Source organism: Eublepharis macularius, chromosome 9 (genome assembly GCF_028583425.1).
Source record: "Eublepharis macularius isolate TG4126 chromosome 9, MPM_Emac_v1.0, whole genome shotgun sequence".
In the NCBI taxonomy this organism is placed as follows: Eukaryota; Metazoa; Chordata; class Lepidosauria; order Squamata; family Eublepharidae; genus Eublepharis; species Eublepharis macularius.
This window is the reverse complement of record NC_072798.1, coordinates 64,431,729-64,449,914: the sequence shown is the minus strand read 5'-3', so window position 1 is coordinate 64,449,914 and position 18,186 is coordinate 64,431,729. Positions and strand designations below refer to the sequence as shown.

Here is an 18,186-nt window from a genome sequence, read left to right as displayed (position 1 = left end):
TATGCACAAGGTGAAAAGGGAGGGGGTAGGAGAGAGTGATCAAGCATGGAAAAAGAGACACTCTCAGGTCTGTCACTAACTGATAAGTCATCATGACATCTGAATACAGCCATTACATCTGAAAGCAAAGATAGCGTTTATTCACCAGCACCAGTCTCTCTACACAAGACATCTTGCACGGGGAAACTCAAGTGACTTACTTTCTGTGTGGTCTTATATTCAAGTGTACTCTTGTCTCCCTAGCAGTGCATGTGTATCCACAATGGGAGAGCAAGTGTAAGATCTTTCACCTGATGCTACTTGTGTAAGATGTCTTGTGCAGAGAGACTCTTAGCCTCCTGCATACAGAGATACCTGAACAGAGCAACAGCAAAACCTGGCCACTCCAGCTGTATTTAGCTGTGAACAGTCCCTTTTTGAGGAAACAACCTCCCTCTCCCCTCCCTCCACCTTCTCCTCAGGCCTCCCATTCTGCCAGTGATGTCATCAAGCAAGTTTGTTGCTTCAGCTCCTCCCAAGGAAAATTTAAGAGCAGAAAGATAAAAAGATCTTACTTAATCACATTTTTATTCAATTTCTTAACATACACGATAGAGATCACTCCAAACAATCAATGATGTGGTCAAAAGCTGTTTGCAACCCACCTATAAAGAGGTCTCTCCCTTAAACCCCTTTCAATTCTAACTGCAAGCAAGTTAAGTGACATGACCACAATCAAGTGTTTGTTCCCAGGTTTTAATTTTCTTTCCAAGATAATACAAGGATGAGTGTTGGATCTAGCAGAAGAATTCACAGCAGGAGTTGGCAAAACATATTTTTCAACGGCTTCCTCTTCCCCTGTTATTTGTCCCAAAAGACCCGAGGATTGGAAGTCCTCACAGGAAAAATGCCCCAAATGGCACTGTAGCAATGAAGGGGACTCAAGTAAGATTGCCTTGTTGTCTATCTTCCACTTGCAGCTTGCATCAGCAAAAGAGGGAGAAGGAAGTGATTTTATATGACTCCCTCTTGTCACTGCAGTGCCCTGTTTCATGGGCATCTTATCCTCTCCCTGGCTGCTTTCATACACATTGGATAATCCACTTTCAATACTCTTAAGTGAACATTTGAAACTGATTTTCCATGTGTGGAACAAAAAATCCACTTCAAAAGGATTGTGAAAGTGCATTGAAACTGCATTATTCAACGTGTGTGGAAATGGCCCCAATCTGCATAGAGAAGTTCTAGGGACAAATAGTAGGCTGCTTTAGGAAATGGAAGGCTGGGAACGGTCCATTCTGTCAACTCATTCTATGGTTTCCTCCGCTGAATTTATTTCATATAAGGCAATAAAGGAAAGGGGCAGGACTGTAAACAATTATTCAGGGAAGCTCTGGCTAACACCTGGATGTTCTTGGAGACATGAAAGGAATACGTAGCAGACTAACTGAAATTTATGAACAAACTCTGTTCTGTAATGCACATCTGGCAGAGTAGCCAAGCATGAGCAGCAAATGGTGGTTTTAACAAATTCAAGTCTATGTCTGAATGCTAGGACAAATCTCAACCTAAGACGAAGTTTTCTCACTAAGGTGTAAAAGACAACTGTACACTTTCTTCCTCCATTTGCTCCTCAAATGTTTTTTGATCAGCTCCACTAATTCATGCTTCATTTTTACTGATTCAGTCTTTTCTTCCCTTTCGTTTCCTATTCACTGCCATTCACCATTGCATCAATTATGCTGCAGTGTAAGTACCCATAGTCTTGAACATCTTATAAACTGAACCTGGCTATCAATAATATTGATAATGAAGTAAAACAGTATAACCACAAGCAAAATTCTCAAATGAAGTTCAACCTAAACATCAAGATCATAGACCATAGAATCCATAGAGAAGGGCACAGAATGAGATTTCAACAGACACAATAAGGTATAATAGGTTTAGTTTCATAAATAACAAAGGATAAGAAAAACATTGGGGGGGCTGTACCATTTTTGACTGCAGTGAGAGCTCACATACTTCAATACTCTTTGTGGTAAAGTGAGATCTACAGTCTCTTGTCTATTTTGTGAAGAAAGACCCTCACTAGTCAGCCACCGAACTAGTCAAAATGCAATGCGGAGACGGATTATCTTGCACTCCTTTTCACTCTGAATAAAAGAAAAGCCTTTACAACAAATTTCCTTTCCTAACGCCACCACTAGGGGGAAAGAGGGAATTGCAGGTCAGTCTTGGCACCAAAGAAACAGTTCATTTAAGGCATTTTAAGGGACTTTTCCACAGTATGTTTCTTCAGGTTGTCTCCTTGACAATTCTATATTCCTTCCAAGAGAAATAAACACTTTTTCTGAATAAATAATTTTTTTAGCAGATAAGTATTCTACCATGAAATGCCCCTAGCTGCAGTCTGAAATGATGCAACCCAGAAGCATGTTCATCATCACCTCCCTCCTGATGTATGAGAGAACTCAGCTATAATTACCTGTTCCTCCTACTGACTTCTATGGATCAGTTCCAGCGCAATTCAACTAAGAGGATTTCAAAAACAGATGAGTAAATTATGTTCCTGATATCTCTAGAGATCTTCAAATTGTAGCCTTACATATTGTTATTACTGCTAGATGGGACTTTGCCAGGAACTGGAAACAAACAAAATTATTTCTAAAATTCAGGCTGTCAAAAGTGAAAGAGATCCATGTTTTGATGATATTAACACTTCACTAAGAAAACAGTAGTAAACAGTAAACAGCAGTCAGCAGTTGTACAGAAGATGGATTTGGCAACAGAATAACTAGAAGTAGAATCCTGATCGTTCAGTGTTGGAACTTTTGTTTTTATGCTCATGTGGATAGTATATAATGTTTGGGGGGAGGGAGGCTAGACAATATACTTATTATGTTTTTTCATTCTCTTTTTGTTGTAGTTTAATATATTTTAATTAAAAATAAAAACAAAAGAAGAAAGTGGGGTTCATGAATGGCCTTGATTATTGACTATTCATAAGACCTCAGACTCTCAAGTTTGTTTACCTTATTTATTTCCAGATGAGTCTGGGTCTTTTTCTGTATAAGCCAAAATAGCTAAAAACCACTTTGTGCATGTGTTATGTGCCATCAAGTCACCTCTGACCTATCGCAACTCTATGAATGAAAGACCTCCAAAATGTCCTATCATTAACAGACTTGCTCAGATCCTGCAAACTGGAGGACATGGCTTCTTTTACTGTTTTAGGGCTTCCTCTTTTCCTACTGCCTTCCATTTTTCCTAGCATTATTGACTTTTCCAGAGAATCTTATCTTCTCATGATGTGACCAAAGTACAATAGCCTCAGTTTTGTTATTTTAGCTTCTAGGGAGAACTCAGGCTTGATTTGGTCTAGTATCCACTTATTTGTCTTTTTGGCTGTCCATGGTATCTGCAAAACTGTCCTCCAACACCGCATTTCAAATGAAGCAATTTTCTTCCTGTCAGCTTTCTTCACTGTGCAACTCTCACATCCATACATAGTAATGAGGCATACCATAGCTTGGATTATCTTGATCTTGGTTCCCAGAGAGATATCTTTATCTTGAAGGATCTTTTCTAGATCCCTCACAGCTTCTCTTCAAGTCTCAATCTTCTGATTTTTTTACTGATTTTTTGGTTGATGATTGAGCCAAGGAATAGAAAATCTTGAACAATTTCAATTTCCTCATTGTCAACATTAAAATTGTGTAATTCCTCAAGTCATTATTTTTGTCTTCTTGATGTTCAGTTTAATCCTGCATTGGTGCTTTCTCCTTTAACCTTCATCAGTAGTCATTTCAAGTCTTCACTATTTTCTGCCAGTAATGTGGTGTTAACTGCATATCTCAAATTGTTAATTTTCCTTCCACCAATTTTTACACCACCTTCTTCTGGATCTAATGATATACCCTGCATAAAGGTTGAAACCACTTTTCTTCCCACTAATTCTGGATAATTGACTTCCACTTAATGTAGATCATGTCCCCATTCTAACAATATGATTGAATAATTGTAGATGAAAATAAGCAAGTGTTGGAAGAGGAGGATCCAGCACCGTCCCTCTTCTCAGTTTCCTTCTCCTCCCACCATCTTGGCAGCATGGATGCAGGCCTTCCCCTGCCATCCATATCCATCCTTAGACTAGATAGGTAGTTAGGATCTGTCTTTCCACCTTTCCTATCAGAGTATGGAGTTCCTGCAATAAAGAACTCTCATTTCTTTTCTAAATATAAACCAAATTTATGCTTTTATTATTTTCATTCTTGCACACACGCTAGCCAGCAGAACAAGCTCACGACCACCTATAATCACGCTTCCTATGCCACACGATAGACTCTGCTAATGGACAAAACATGGAATCCTTTAATTAGGTTTCTAGGGCCTACATAATGATTTATTTATCAATGAGCACACCTAGATCTACTGGAACCTTTTTTGGCTGATAAAATCTGTTTTCAGAGCAGAAGAATTTCTAATTTTATGGCTAGAGTTGACCAAAAATCACTATACAACTAGTTAAGTTTTTGCCTTCTACATGAAAACATGGGCTAAGATAATGTCCTTTCTATCATTTTTTTTGATAAACTATAAACTTTTTATTGTACTAAGATGAATGTAGAGGTGTGGTTTCCGGTAATTAATTAATGTTGCTTGTTATGCTTCTGTATGGCTTGTGGGCCATAGTTAAGATTGAATGGCTGACTTCCCCTGAAGATTCTCTGTAGTTGACCTGCTATTATTTTATTATTTCAAGCAAAGGATATTACTGATAGTATTTAAGTCTTGTAATGCTATCTGTGATTTCTTCGATAGCTGAGTTTATAAGCATCTACATGAGTTTAACTTCCTTTGGAAGTCTGAACTGTCAGTCTTATTTTCCATAGTGACACAATACACATTAGTTGAAATTGTGGCCAAATCCACACTTCCTTTTTGTTTCCGTGCCTTTTTCGCAAGCGGTACGCTGTTCATGCAGATACTCACACACTTTCCCATTCCGTGTGTTCCGTGCCATCACCGTGCCACAATTGCGCCTTCCTTCCAAGTCACGTGATAGTGGCGGAAATCCATTTTCTTCCCGCCTTTTTTTTTTTTGCAGTGCAGAAAGGTCGGTATACCGGTATACCGGTAAACCAACCGTAGTGAGCAGCGGTTTGCGTGGGAAAAGAAACGGTCACCGGAGCATGCGCATGTCACACGGGGACTGTTTCCCTACTGTGTCCCCGCCATTTTTAAGAGCGCAAGTCGAGCAATCCTGTATTTCCCACAACGATTGTCTCCAGTAAACGGCAGGTGCGGAAAACAAATACATTCCTGAAAGCTTAGGACGCACTTTCTACCATGTGCGAAAGACAGAATGCATCATCTCATGGTGTCGCGTGGCTGTGCTGTGCAGCATGCCAACCACAATCTGAGCCATCATCACAAATATCACACTCTGAGCATCCATGTTGTTAACTACTAAAAGCAGAAAACCACTCTGAGCAGCAGAATTTCCGGACAATGCCTTTAATGTGACAATCTAATTTCAAATTTGCCTGCCATACCAACCAGCCAATTGTTAGAAATTGGTCTGTGACGAGCAAAAAATGAGCCAATCAAAGATGAGGGGGAGGGTACATTGCTATTTCTTAAAAGTCGGAATATCGGTATACCAGAAAATTGACATTTTTTTTTAAAAAGGGAAGTGGCGTACGCCGTCAATTCTGACAGCGGAGGATGGAACCGCCCACTGTAACGCTTTACTCAGTGGCGTGTGGAGAAATGATTGCGCCATGAAGACGCACTGGAAGGGTGAATGTGATGATGCACAGCATGGTAGCAGAATGAACCCGATTGCCACGACTGCACAAGATAAGCAGATGGTGAGTGTGGATTCGGCCTGTGTCTGCTGTTGTGATATGTGGAAACTACTTTATCTCTTATGATTGCTCATATATGTAATTTAAGGAACTGCAGAGCTTTGTCCCTCCATACCACTGATAATTAATAAAGGAGATGTTTTGTTCATAGAACAAATAATGTACGTGACCACTAGGTCTTGCAATGTGATGTTGCTGTCTCATTAATGTATGAAGAAGCTAATAGTGTAACAAACTGCATTGCAGAATGGCATAAAGAACACAAAATTTACAATGAATAGCACTGTAGAGAAGATCCATGTTTTCAACCACAGAAGACATATTTAAACAGCTCAGGCAACCAACAGGTATGTGTGTATTGTGTATAAATTCATCGTTGATTATCAGCTCCCTAGTGTAAAAAGAAAATTGTACTCCTTTGATTATTGTAAGGGGAAGTAAATTAAAGACTGTTCATATTAAAATGCTATACAAATGATTAACAGAACAGCAGCTAACTGTGATGCAACAGTCTCACCATTATTCTCATCACAATTGATGCTGCTAGTTTCAAGTCATTCACTCCCTGGGAAACCCTGGGAAACATAAAATGAGTAATCATGGAATGACAGAATTTCAGAAGTACTAGCCAATATTGATCATTCTTTCAGCAGAAGAAGGAATTGCTGACTGATTTCCACATGCCACAGCATCATACACAATACAGGATGTACAACCTCAACTTACATGCACTCTGTCACTGTGGAGAACAAGGCGGACACACAATTAAAACTTCCAAATGAAGCTGAACTCACATAGATGCCTATAAAGTCAGCTATCCAGAAGTCACTAAATGATACCCTTGGCTTAAGATAATATATGAATCCAAGGCCAAGTCAAAAATGGCAATTAAGTCATAGTTCTCACGAAAACGTTATTCCTCTATCTGAAGTGAACCTTATCGGAAAACTAATGGAGACTGATATGACTGAGCACTCATTTGTAGAAAGGATTCCTTCCACATTCCACTAGAAGTAAGATACCTACTAAACTCCCAGACGTTCTTTAAAAAAAACATTTTTATTGTTACAGAGCAACACCATTTCTGATGCATGTGCAGTTTTAAGTGATACAGGCAAACACAGGATTACTGTCTCCATGAAAAATGGTCCTATGACAAAAGTTAGAATCCTAACCAAAAATGAAGAAGACAATCAATAGAATCTCACATCAGAAAAATTAATTGCTATAAAATAAGCATTTTATAGCATGCTTATGTAATAATAATCTGTTTTCCTAAAATGGTATGTTTGTTGTAAACCAAATTAACTTGCATTTCATTTACTCTGGTAACTGCCACAGACTTTGCATGTGTGGGGTACTAATCTGTCTAGAAGAGTGGTATATAGGTGGCCTGTTGTTATTATTAGTAGTATATCTACAACTACCAACGTGAAAGTCTCATGCTTGCTTTCATACATTTGATTTGGAGTTACAGGAGCAATTCTCATCATACATTTGTATGTCAGCCCAGAACCTAATCCAGGGGTCCCCAAGCTTTTTGAACCTGTGGACACATTTGGAATTTTGATACAGTGTGGTGAGCACAGCCACAAAATGGCTACTGCAGGAGACGGAGTGAGCCACAAAATGACTGTTTTATTCACATAGTGAAGATCCTTGTGCTGTAGAAGCCGCTTCTGCCAAAACAATGTTTTAAAAAATCTGCACAGCTAATCAAATCTCTAGCAGCCAATCAGAAACCATGCTTGGCAAAAGGCCCACCTGGTCCCAAACATTTTCTAAAAACACTTGACAGGTAACAGGAAAGGTGTTGTTGGGCACAATGGTGCCTATGGGCACCATGTTGGGGACCCCTGACATAGTCCATCAGAGTGTAGTTTTCACCAATACAGCAAATATGTGACTGGGGTGAAGCTAGGATTACAAGGTGTGGTATGGCCTGGCAACCCATAGAAATCCAGGTGGGGACATGAGAGGGCATTGGAGGGGCATGGCATCTTTTCTGAGGAAAGTGGAAGTGATGTCATGCCTCTTTAGGAATCACCAGGAATTCTGTGATAAAACCAGAGTTTCTGGCAATTCCTATAGAGAACTTATGTCATTTCTGGGTTTTCTTCAGAAGTGACATAATGCAATCAGCCTAATGGCAATTTTTTGATTTATTTTTCTCCCAACACCTCTCCGAGTGCCAGTAGGGGTTACCAGTGAGAGACCTGGCAAGCCTAGCTTCAGCAGTGCAGGTTAGAGGTTCACTTGATTGAAAGTTCCTCCATGCAAGCAAGCAAGCAAGCAAGCAAGCAAACCAACAAACAAACAAACATTCCACTCTAGCTTCATAGAAAATCAGATGCCAAGAACAAAGGTTCTAATCTAGCTGTCTCCCTGACATTGAATTTTCCAAACAGGGAAATATATATATAATAGCAACAGAGCCCATTCTAAAAGTAAATACAATGGGCTCTAGCAGCGGAGCCTTGGTAGGTTCTCCCATTCTGCACCTCCCTACCAGCTCCACAGGCAGGCGTCTGAGGGGCTGCAGGGTCGGCGGGGAGATGAAGCAGGCCCCACAGCTGCTGCAAAGGCATCAGGAAAGCTGTGTAGGGAGGATTCACTGCGCCTCCACAGCCACTCAGAGGCCTGCCACCGACAACTCTCCTCTTATCCTGGCGCAGGTGTATCTGCAGGGCTGCAGTGCCCCTGCACCAGGATAAAAACTGAGTCTTCGCCAATATGGTTTGGCCTTTATGTATAGGATATTGTGGAAGACAGCCACAAAATTTTACCAATTTTAAACCCAAATATTCATACTAATTGCCAGAACTTCCTAACCATTTATTGTCAAAGTTTATTAACACGCGTTTCTCAACATTCTTGTTATAAAATTTGAGTATTCTACAGTTCTCACCATTACCAAATGCTTCAGTACAAGCCATTCTTGAATCCTGAGCACATGTGCATGCCAGCATAGGCATATTTGCATGAAATTAACCATAGGTTTTGGCCTGAACCAGGATATTTGCATCAGTGCTATTGGACAGTTTGGATAATACCCAGGGTGCAAAATACAAACTAAAGGTAGATCTTTCCAAGGCTTTTTTTCTGGGGAAAGAGGTGATGGAACTCCGTGGTATACTGTGGGTTGCCAGCATCCGGGGCAATTTCTGGCAGGAGGTGGCGCTCCTGGGACCGTGTGATGATGTCACTTCTGCAAGGTGCAGTCGCCCCCTCAGGGGTGCTCCCGCAATTCGGGCCCGCTTGCCTGCCTCTCTCTTACCTGGCAGCAATGTTCCCTCTAAGCGGTGCAGTATTGTGAGACAGAAATCTACTTTCTGTTGTGAGCTGCAACTTGCAAGTTTTGAGTACACCTTTTCCAAAAGCAGAATCCATTTGATTAAAACACTTTTGAATTAGATTGTCTGAGGCATTGGCATTGAGTGCCATCAATATGTTGATGACACCCACTTATGCATGTGGTTCTCAAAAACTCATGCCTCAATAAAATTGGTTAGTCTTAAAGGTGCTACTGGACTTTTTACTATTTTTCAATTACAGATGAACACAGCTAACTCCTCTGGATATTAAAGAGTGCATATGTAATATATGGAATTCATTGCCACATGATGTGGCAACTGCTAGAGGGTATTAGGAACTTTTAAAATGATTAGAGAAATGTGTGGATGAAAGGCCTATTCACAGTTATTTTAGCATAAGAGTTAACTGGATACTCCACATATAGGGGCAGTACACCACCTGAGCCCAGACCAGGTCAACCCAGAATAGCCTGACCTTAGATCTTGTAAGCTAATCCCTCCAGGGATGTTTCACAGATGCAAACCACCTCTCCACATCTCTTGCCTTAAAAACCTTGCAGGGTTGCTATTTATTTTTATTTTGTTTGCACTATTTATAGTCAGTCTTTCTTGCTGAGACTCAAAGCACATTTCACAGTGTAAGTCAATACAATCAACAGAATGGGGCATTCAATAAACAATACAATAGGGAATGGGTTGCAGAAATTTGAAAAGAAACAGAAGTTGGATAGAGTGCTGAAAGTGTTAAGAAACAATAAACTACTTTCTTTAACATTTATACCAAAGTAATAATGTGGTGCAGACTTAATGGGGGGGGGGCAGAATATAGCTTGAGTTTCAGGAGCCTGAAGCAGATACCCTCAACCATCCTCTCCAGGTGCCGCCCCTCCAAACCTTCAGGAATTTCTCTACCTGGAGCTGGCAACCATAGTGTGAAGCATGCGAGCCAGCTGAGGCCAGGGTGCTGCCTGCCAGCCCACACTCAGCCGCTTGTCTACCATTGCTGCCTCCTCGAGCTCCCATGGCTGCAGCAGAGAGGATGCTCAGCTGCCTACTACCACCGCTGCCTCTAGCTCCTGGCGTGGGGAAGGAAAGGCTGCTTGGTGGGCAGGCCAAGAGGCTGTGTGGGTGACCACTCACTGCTGCTGCTTCCTCCAGCTCCCAGCATGGGGAAGGAGAGGTTGCTTGATGGGCTGGCTGAGAGGCCATGCAGGCACCTGCTCACCACTGCTGCCTCCTCCAGCTCCTGGCACTGAGACGGAGAGGCTGGCCAGCGGAAAGGCTGTTTGGGTACCTGCCCACCACCGCCACCTCCTCCAGCTCCCAGTGCCAGGACGGGGAGACTGCTTGGTGGGCCCTGCAGCTGCCTCCTCCAGATCCCAGTGCAGGGAAGGAGGGGCCGCTCAGCAGGCTGGCTAAGAGGCCACATGGGCACCTGCTCACTGCCTCCACCTTCTCCAGCACCCTGCGCCAGGAAGGAGATGCTGACCAGCTGAGAGGCTGTTCAGGCAACCGCTAACCACCGCTGCCTCCTCCAGCTCCTGGCGCTGAGATGAAGAGGCTGGCTGGCAGAGAGGATTCGTGGGCACCCTCCCACTGCCACCACCACCGCCTTCTCCATCTCCCAGTGCCAGGATGGAGAGGCTGCTTAGCAGGCCTCGCACCCGCCTCCTCCAGCTCCCAGCACCAAAAGGTGCCGGAACAGCGTTCCAGCATGTTCCAGCAGAAAAAAAGCCCTGGATCGTTCTAAGTTTTGTCTCTTGACAATTAGAACTGGGTTATAATATTATAACAACTCCATCATTTTCAAATATTGAAACCTGGCCCAATAATGACAGAATAACCTTAACTTAGGGCCTAAAGTTTTCCTTTTTCCAAATTCAGCTTCTTCTAGTGTCATCCTTCAGAGAGAAGCTCCTCTACTAGAAAATGTACAAAAGATGACACATTTTTAGTTTTTAAATTCCTGATGCATCACAGACAGTGGCATGTGTAAAAATCTAGTGAACCTTTGACTATTAATAGAAACCTTTCAATAAGCTCTATGATATGTTTTAGACATTATACTATTACTAATACAATAATAGTTTGATAGACTGGCATACACAGGGATCCATCATGCTAATGTATACTATACGAGCACTGTATCTGTGGTAACGGAAGGGAATGCATCACAAATTCTGTCCTCCTCTTTTATGCAATAGACCTTGATCTCTGAATACACTTTAGAAATACAACATAGCTGTTGGCATAGTGCCTTTTCTCTCTTAGACTATGGTGACTTCTCAGGTATAGTGTTCAATATTGACAAGATGGTCTACTTATTTAGTTCGACTTCAGTACACAGGGACAGAGAATAACCTGGAACTGTATGGACAACTTTCTATCAAATGCTTAGAATCCAAAGACTAGCTCAGTCATTAGAATGATTCTATAAATTCTCAAGGTTCCCAATTCTCAAGGTTTATTTTACGATTTCTAATAAGTACAAGAAGTAAGCAGACACCTTTCTAAGACCATTGAAATCAATTGACTTCAGAATGATGTAACTCTGTTCTTGATGGCATTGAGATTCTCTATCTTACCTCTCTCATAATTAATATGAAATATTTTGATCTTTCACAAGTAGTCCATCACTAATTGCACAGTGTCCCTTTCTCTGTGGCAGGTACGACATTACAGAACAGACATAGTTCAGTTTCCCCAAAGTATTTAATGTTAATTGATGATCTTTCAGAATTGAGGACACCGGGAAGTTGCGTGACAGCAGGTTGGGACCCTTCTTTCACTTTTTAAGATGGTTGAGTATCCTTGACCATTCCAAGAGCTGTGGGGGAGCAATGACAGCTTTAAAGTTAGACTAACTTTTTCTTTTCATGACATCATTCAGGGCAAACTGCTTAGGATCTTAGGTAGATACATACTTATTTAGCTAAATGAAGGTTAGTTCTTCCAGGGAGTAACACTCACCAGCCTAGATGTGCCTGCTCCATGCTGCAAGAAAACAGGATTTTTCATGTCCCAACACTCAAAGATTTAAATGACTCTATTTGATTAACTCCCAAAATTCAAATTCTGTTGATAGATTTCTTATTCCTATGTGCTCTGTTTCCCTATAAATCAGTATATGGGATTAGAGCAGATAACCTTTAGAGATATTCCAGTTTTAATTCTTTTGACTATCTATAGCTTTACATTTACTGTCAGAGCAAATCAGTCCATTCGTTCTCACTGCCAAAACAAAAAAAAAGTTAGTGTTTATCAACTGTGGAGCATTTGACTCATAATTCTACTCAGTTATGAAGTACTGCTTCAGCTTTGGATGAATCACTGTTGCTCAGCCTTACCTAGCTCATAAGGAGAAATTAAAATAAGATAGCCTTATGGGATAGAAATGTGATGGACTGACAAAAGTAATATAATCAACAGTATAAAGTCATCGAGTACTACTTCTGATTACCATATTTTTGATAAATCAATATAGTATTTACTCATCCAGTTTCATTTAATTGTCACCATGCAAATGTACATCTTTTAAAAAAATCATTAGCTATGTTAATTTACCCGTTTTCTCCACTCCCTCACAACAAGATTTTTTTTTAAAAAAATCAGCCAGTGGAACTGAAATGGCTTCAGCAGCTGGATTGGTGAATGACTAGGGAACTATTTGTTAACTATCAGTGCCACTGCTACCTATAGTACATGAACAACTTAGAAATCAGTAAGTCAGGGCTTGGTAAAAAGGCATCTTCATGCAGTGCAGGAAGCCATATTAAGATATGCTTAGCTTAGGCTACTTACTTCTTTGTATACTTTACACTTTATAGGTTGCTAAGTGTCATTTCAGATATGATAAGTCTTGTCCACATGACTTATCCCCACCATCTTCATAAGCACATTAACATGGGGGACAAAGACAGGTGACTTAGTATATGCATTGAAGCAGAAGTATGCTTCAGTGACTTAGTATATGCACTGAAGTAGGTGACGTAGTATATGCACTGGAAACAAATACTGTTATTGTCGTTGCTGAAAAATATGTTGCCATGATCATGAAATCACTTGAGAGAAGCTTCAGCAGTACTTGATGTCGGAAAATGGGGCTGCTTACTTTCCATACTTATAATAATAAGCGTAGAAGAAGTATAATCCACTATGAGGACTCTCAAGAAGCTGCACTTGTGCATGGGACTTTCTAGCAGTCAAGAGAATGAAAGGAGTCTTTGCTCCTCTTTCAGCTAGCAGAATGGCCCAAGTGCTTTTCATGCTAGTGAGCTCCAAGTTGCATTTAGAAACTTTTCCTTTTTATCGGATGCTTTTTCAACATTAAAAGTGAGAGCCAGGAGAGTACCATTCTAAGCAGACTTAACATCTTTCTCAGACCATTGACTTCAATGAACATAGAAGGGTGTAACTCTGTTTAAATACTGAGTTATGAGTCTAATTTAAGACCAGTGTTTTTGTTGAGTAATATAGAGATATTGTAATATATGGCCCTTTTATCTGCTATCATAAGACACCTATTCTGCTTTTATTATTCTAGCTACTATTTTAGCTAATATTATTCTTGCTGTCATATGGCTGTTTATTTTTAATGCAGCTTTCATATTTTATAGATGTGGTGTACATTCCTATTACAGAGGACAGCAATGATTCCTGAAAATACTTTTACATAACTTTAATGGTTTTTTTTTTTTTAAAAAAGAACAAAGTCAATTATGATATAATGGAGATCTCCGAGAACACAAAGGTCAGAGGGTCATCCTATTTATAATGTGTAACAAAGGGATTTATATGACTTACGTTTGTGTGTTTTTTAAAATCTTACTCACATTTTAAAATTACAGTGTCTTTTTTAACAAAAAGGTGAAAGAGTAGTTGTTTCACATATATAAATGAATAATTCTTCAAAGGGCGAAACATCATAATATCCATACTAAATGCAAACAGACAAGTAAGAAACACTAGCACTCCATTAACACCACATACCGCAGTATCTAATATAACCATGGCGAATAAAGTAGTATAAACCATGTGATCCAAGACTGCACAAAAGTCCACAAGAAAAATATGTGTGGTCTTTCTGATATTACATTTCATTAATGAATAACTGGATCTCTATGGCTGGTATTTATTAGCCTTGAATCCAAAGCCTTGAATCCCACCTTATATATGAAGTTTAAAAATATCTGTTGTAAAGCATATCCACCAGGCTAAAATTACTATATATATTTGAATTTGAAAGGCAAAAGCATATGGAGAAGTTTCTATTATTCATCCTAAATGGAAAATGAAAATCATTACAAGATACTTCTAGTAATGCTTTTGTTCAGTGCTCTTCTTTGCAGAATTAGGACTGACCGAATTGTTCTCTTTTCTTTCTTTTGATTTTGATTAAATTATATACTTCAAGTACGGAAACTGTTTCAATAGCTGCATATTCTGGAAACAGAAACAAGGGCAAAAGTTGTCAAAGTTTAATCATGGTCGGGTTCTACATTAGTTTATTTAGTTTTAGAGTCTAATTTTACCATTAAATCTTTGCTTAATATGTTGAAAAATTGCACCAGGCAAAGCTCATCAAACTAAGTACCAAGGCAAACTAATAAGATTGAAATTATTAATTCAGTGATAAGATTGTACAATTTAAACTCTAATCTGGAATTTTAGCTGAAATGGACAAGTAAAATGAATCCAATGCAGGTCTTACTAATTCATGAAATAACTGCAAAAGTGAAACTGTCAGCAATGTAAATCAAACAGATCAGAATCCTTACTAATGTCTGATACATGCGACAATATCAGAAGATCCACCCACTAATACACTTTTTCAGAATTGCAGATTAACAATCTTTTTCCTACTGAAAAAGGAAATATGCCATAGTTCAAATATTATTTAAAATTCACGGTTCCAACTGAAGGGACTTTAAATATGTTACTTTATCATATATTAATTTCAGTTTTATAGGCTTAGGAAAAGGCAGAGTGGCAACTAGTCACTGCAAAGATTTCAAACTAGTTTAAATTAAACGTCATATATTATGCATCCATATGTGGATGGCTGCTTAGGCTGTCAACCCCATCAGTTTAAAGCATGGCATGATAAACTCAGCAATGCTTACGTGTAGCTCCCCTGCCCATTGTTCCCTCAGGCATTTCTGGGCATCTCCAATCCACTGGGATAGGCACAAGACAAAGCGTGAGCTCAGAGTACTGACAATCACAGATGATGTTTTGAGTACACTGTATTTTTAAAAAAACACTGTTGTACAAGACTTAAAACATGTTTTTTGCTGTCTTTTCATGAACTGCAGCTGTAGACACTTTGCTGCAGAATAAATTAACAGTACAATTAGTTAATTCTTCAGCAATACTATGAACATGCAGCACCAGATAAAATAACTTGAACTACTCTCTACTGAAAAGCATATCCACAAAAGGATGACTTGCATTCAACAACAATAATCTTTGACTTCAACTTCTATGAATGCATCTTTTTGTAATGTTCTTTACAACTGCAGCTATACATTGTTATACACGCATACCAAACTATGGCACTGTTACAAAATGATCTGCAATATCAGTTTACAGCATAAAGTGCTTTTATAAAAGGCTTGCAACAATAGAAATCAATTAACTGCACCTGAAATATTAACCATGCCAGTCTTTCTTCAACTCAACAAGATCTCATAATTGCCTGTTTTGCCTTTAAAAAACCCCCAACCCTATCAGCATAGACAAACAAATGGGCAGTGCTTCTGGAATGCTTTTATACCTGCAGGAGGTAAACTAGAATTCTGGTCAGCATTAATCTTTTGTACCTAAAATGCAATAGCAGTCATTCATCATCACAGCAAAGAGAACACACATTAATACCATCCTTACTTGGAAAGTGTTCAGAGGCATAGTAATATACATCCTCATAACCTTCATGATAATCCTCCTCCGGTCGGTACTTTTTGCCTTTTCTTCTCCTGGATCTTCTTATCTGCTTGACAAAGCCCAAGAAACGCTCCATCTCGTTCAGCAGCCCACAGTATCAGGTCCGTGTACCTTTTGTTGGTATTGCCCAAGAGCCACGCTTCATAAAAACCTGTCTGAGCATGAATGAGCAGCAAACACAGAGGGAGAAGTAGCCCCTCTGACCAGCCAGCTTGGTACCATTCGAAATCCTTTTCAGCTCTGACAATAAAGGACACTGCTTTACCTTTCCAGAGCCTGAATTAAAAGAACTGAAGATACTATTTCAGACTAAAAACAAAGATTTAAAAAGATAAAATCAAAAGATTTAAAAGATCCGTGTCAAGTACTCCTTAATAAGCAGAGCAAAGTTCAAAAGATATGACAGCAAGAAGAATCCCAGCACTAGAATTTCACTATTCTGTGTCTCCATCATTTGAAGAGGGGCCAGAGGGGCGGAGATAAACATTACTCAATGGACTGAACCACATCTGAAAGCAGAAGAGGTTTTCTGCAGCTTACCTTGATATTTACAACTGCACCCCTTCTAACGACACACGGTTGCTCTTCTTATCTTCTTTTTTATTTTGATTTGCAAACAGTGAAAGTAGAGGTGTCGCTTTTAATACCATACCATACAGTCTGAATAAACAGCAAAGTGGTTTAACCCATACACACAGACCACTCACTGGCAAGCGTGTGCTGAATGTGTTAATTGGAGCAGCAGGAAGAAAGCTTGGCAGCTGCTTTTAAATGACACAGTTACACGTTGGACACTGATACATTTCGATCATTATGCGATCTAAATTATTACAATAAGTACAAAGGCTCCGTACACGATCAGCAACGACAGCTGCAGACAACAAACAAAAGAAACTATATCAAAGATAGAATATAACCCAGTATTTAGACTACTCATCTAAAAACCTTTTGCTGAGTTTTCAAACTTAAGAAACCATGTAAAATATGCATTCTGCTTTTAGACCACTTTTAAAGCTTGAAAGTGTTCTCAGCATGTTCTACTTAACTCACCATTCCACAAACGTTCTCTAAGATAAGACAGGAATTTCTAACAAAATGAAAGCCTCTGTTACAAAAAACAAAAAGGCATGTTCTTCCAATCAGAAGAAAGTTTACCAGAGATGATTATGCAATCCTCGCTTCAGTAAACTGAGCAAGAAACCCACCCCATTATCATCAAGAAACTTTCAGTATACTGGTACAAGATGGGAACTCAACTAATCAATCATCATTGGCAGCAAAATGGGGGATAGGGCAGTAGATGCAATTATTCATGAGCAGTAAGGGGGACTCATGACCATAGTTGCAGCCACCACTGGGTGCAGTGAGGTGTTCGTGGAGCAGGTGGTAGTGTATGATGTGTTCTGCAACCATGCCAATTACGTCATCAAACTGGGTGTTTTGGGCCATTCAGCAGCAATGCTGTTGTTCAATGCTGATGGTACTATCCCTGCCTCCCCTCTTCCATATGTATGTTCCAATTAGCATGATGTGTAGTGGTAGTATCCATTTACTGCCATTCTCCTCCCCCCCATACACACACCTTTTGGACACTATTGCCAAATTCTCACTTGAGCTTACTCTGTTCCTGTTCCAGAAAGCTTGCCCATTTCTGTTTCTGAGGAAGTCACCTAGATCCTCCTGTAAAAATAAAATTATATGGCCATCCTAAAATTTGACAGGAACTCATTCATTCATAAATTTATTGTCAGGAGAAGGATCACTGATTCATATTTACCAAAAGCCACAGTACAACAGGTCAGCAAACCATATGAACCTCAATCAACCATATCATTAGGGGCTGAATTTGAAACAGGTAGGATCAGACCAGGATCCTGTTTTTAGCAACATACCTCAGCCCCTGAATCTTTATAAGATAATATTCAGTCTTTCACTTTGGTATCACTTGCTTTTATATCCTGCCAGAATTGGGGATATCTGGGAATACAGATAATAATCTTCCAATTTTTTAACAACTGTTAATTAAAAAATAACAAGTTGTGCAAGTTCTGAGTATCAAGAAGCAGTGGAAAACAAAGGAC

At 39.7% G+C, this 18,186-nt stretch overlaps 1 protein-coding gene across 4 annotated transcripts in view; it reads right to left on the bottom strand.

Annotated features, from left to right (window-relative positions):
* Positions 1 to 16,181, bottom strand: part of GRIP1 (glutamate receptor interacting protein 1) — a 319,786-nt gene extending 303,605 nt beyond the window's left edge. For all 4 annotated transcript variants that reach the window (XM_054988325.1, XM_054988327.1, XM_054988326.1 and 1 more), the window contains exon 1: positions 16,049 to 16,181. In XM_054988325.1, coding sequence (XP_054844300.1) covers positions 16,049 to 16,181 — 133 coding nt within the window. The remainder of the gene's footprint in view (positions 1 to 16,048) is intronic.
* Between the last annotated feature and the right edge of the window lie 2,005 nt (positions 16,182 to 18,186).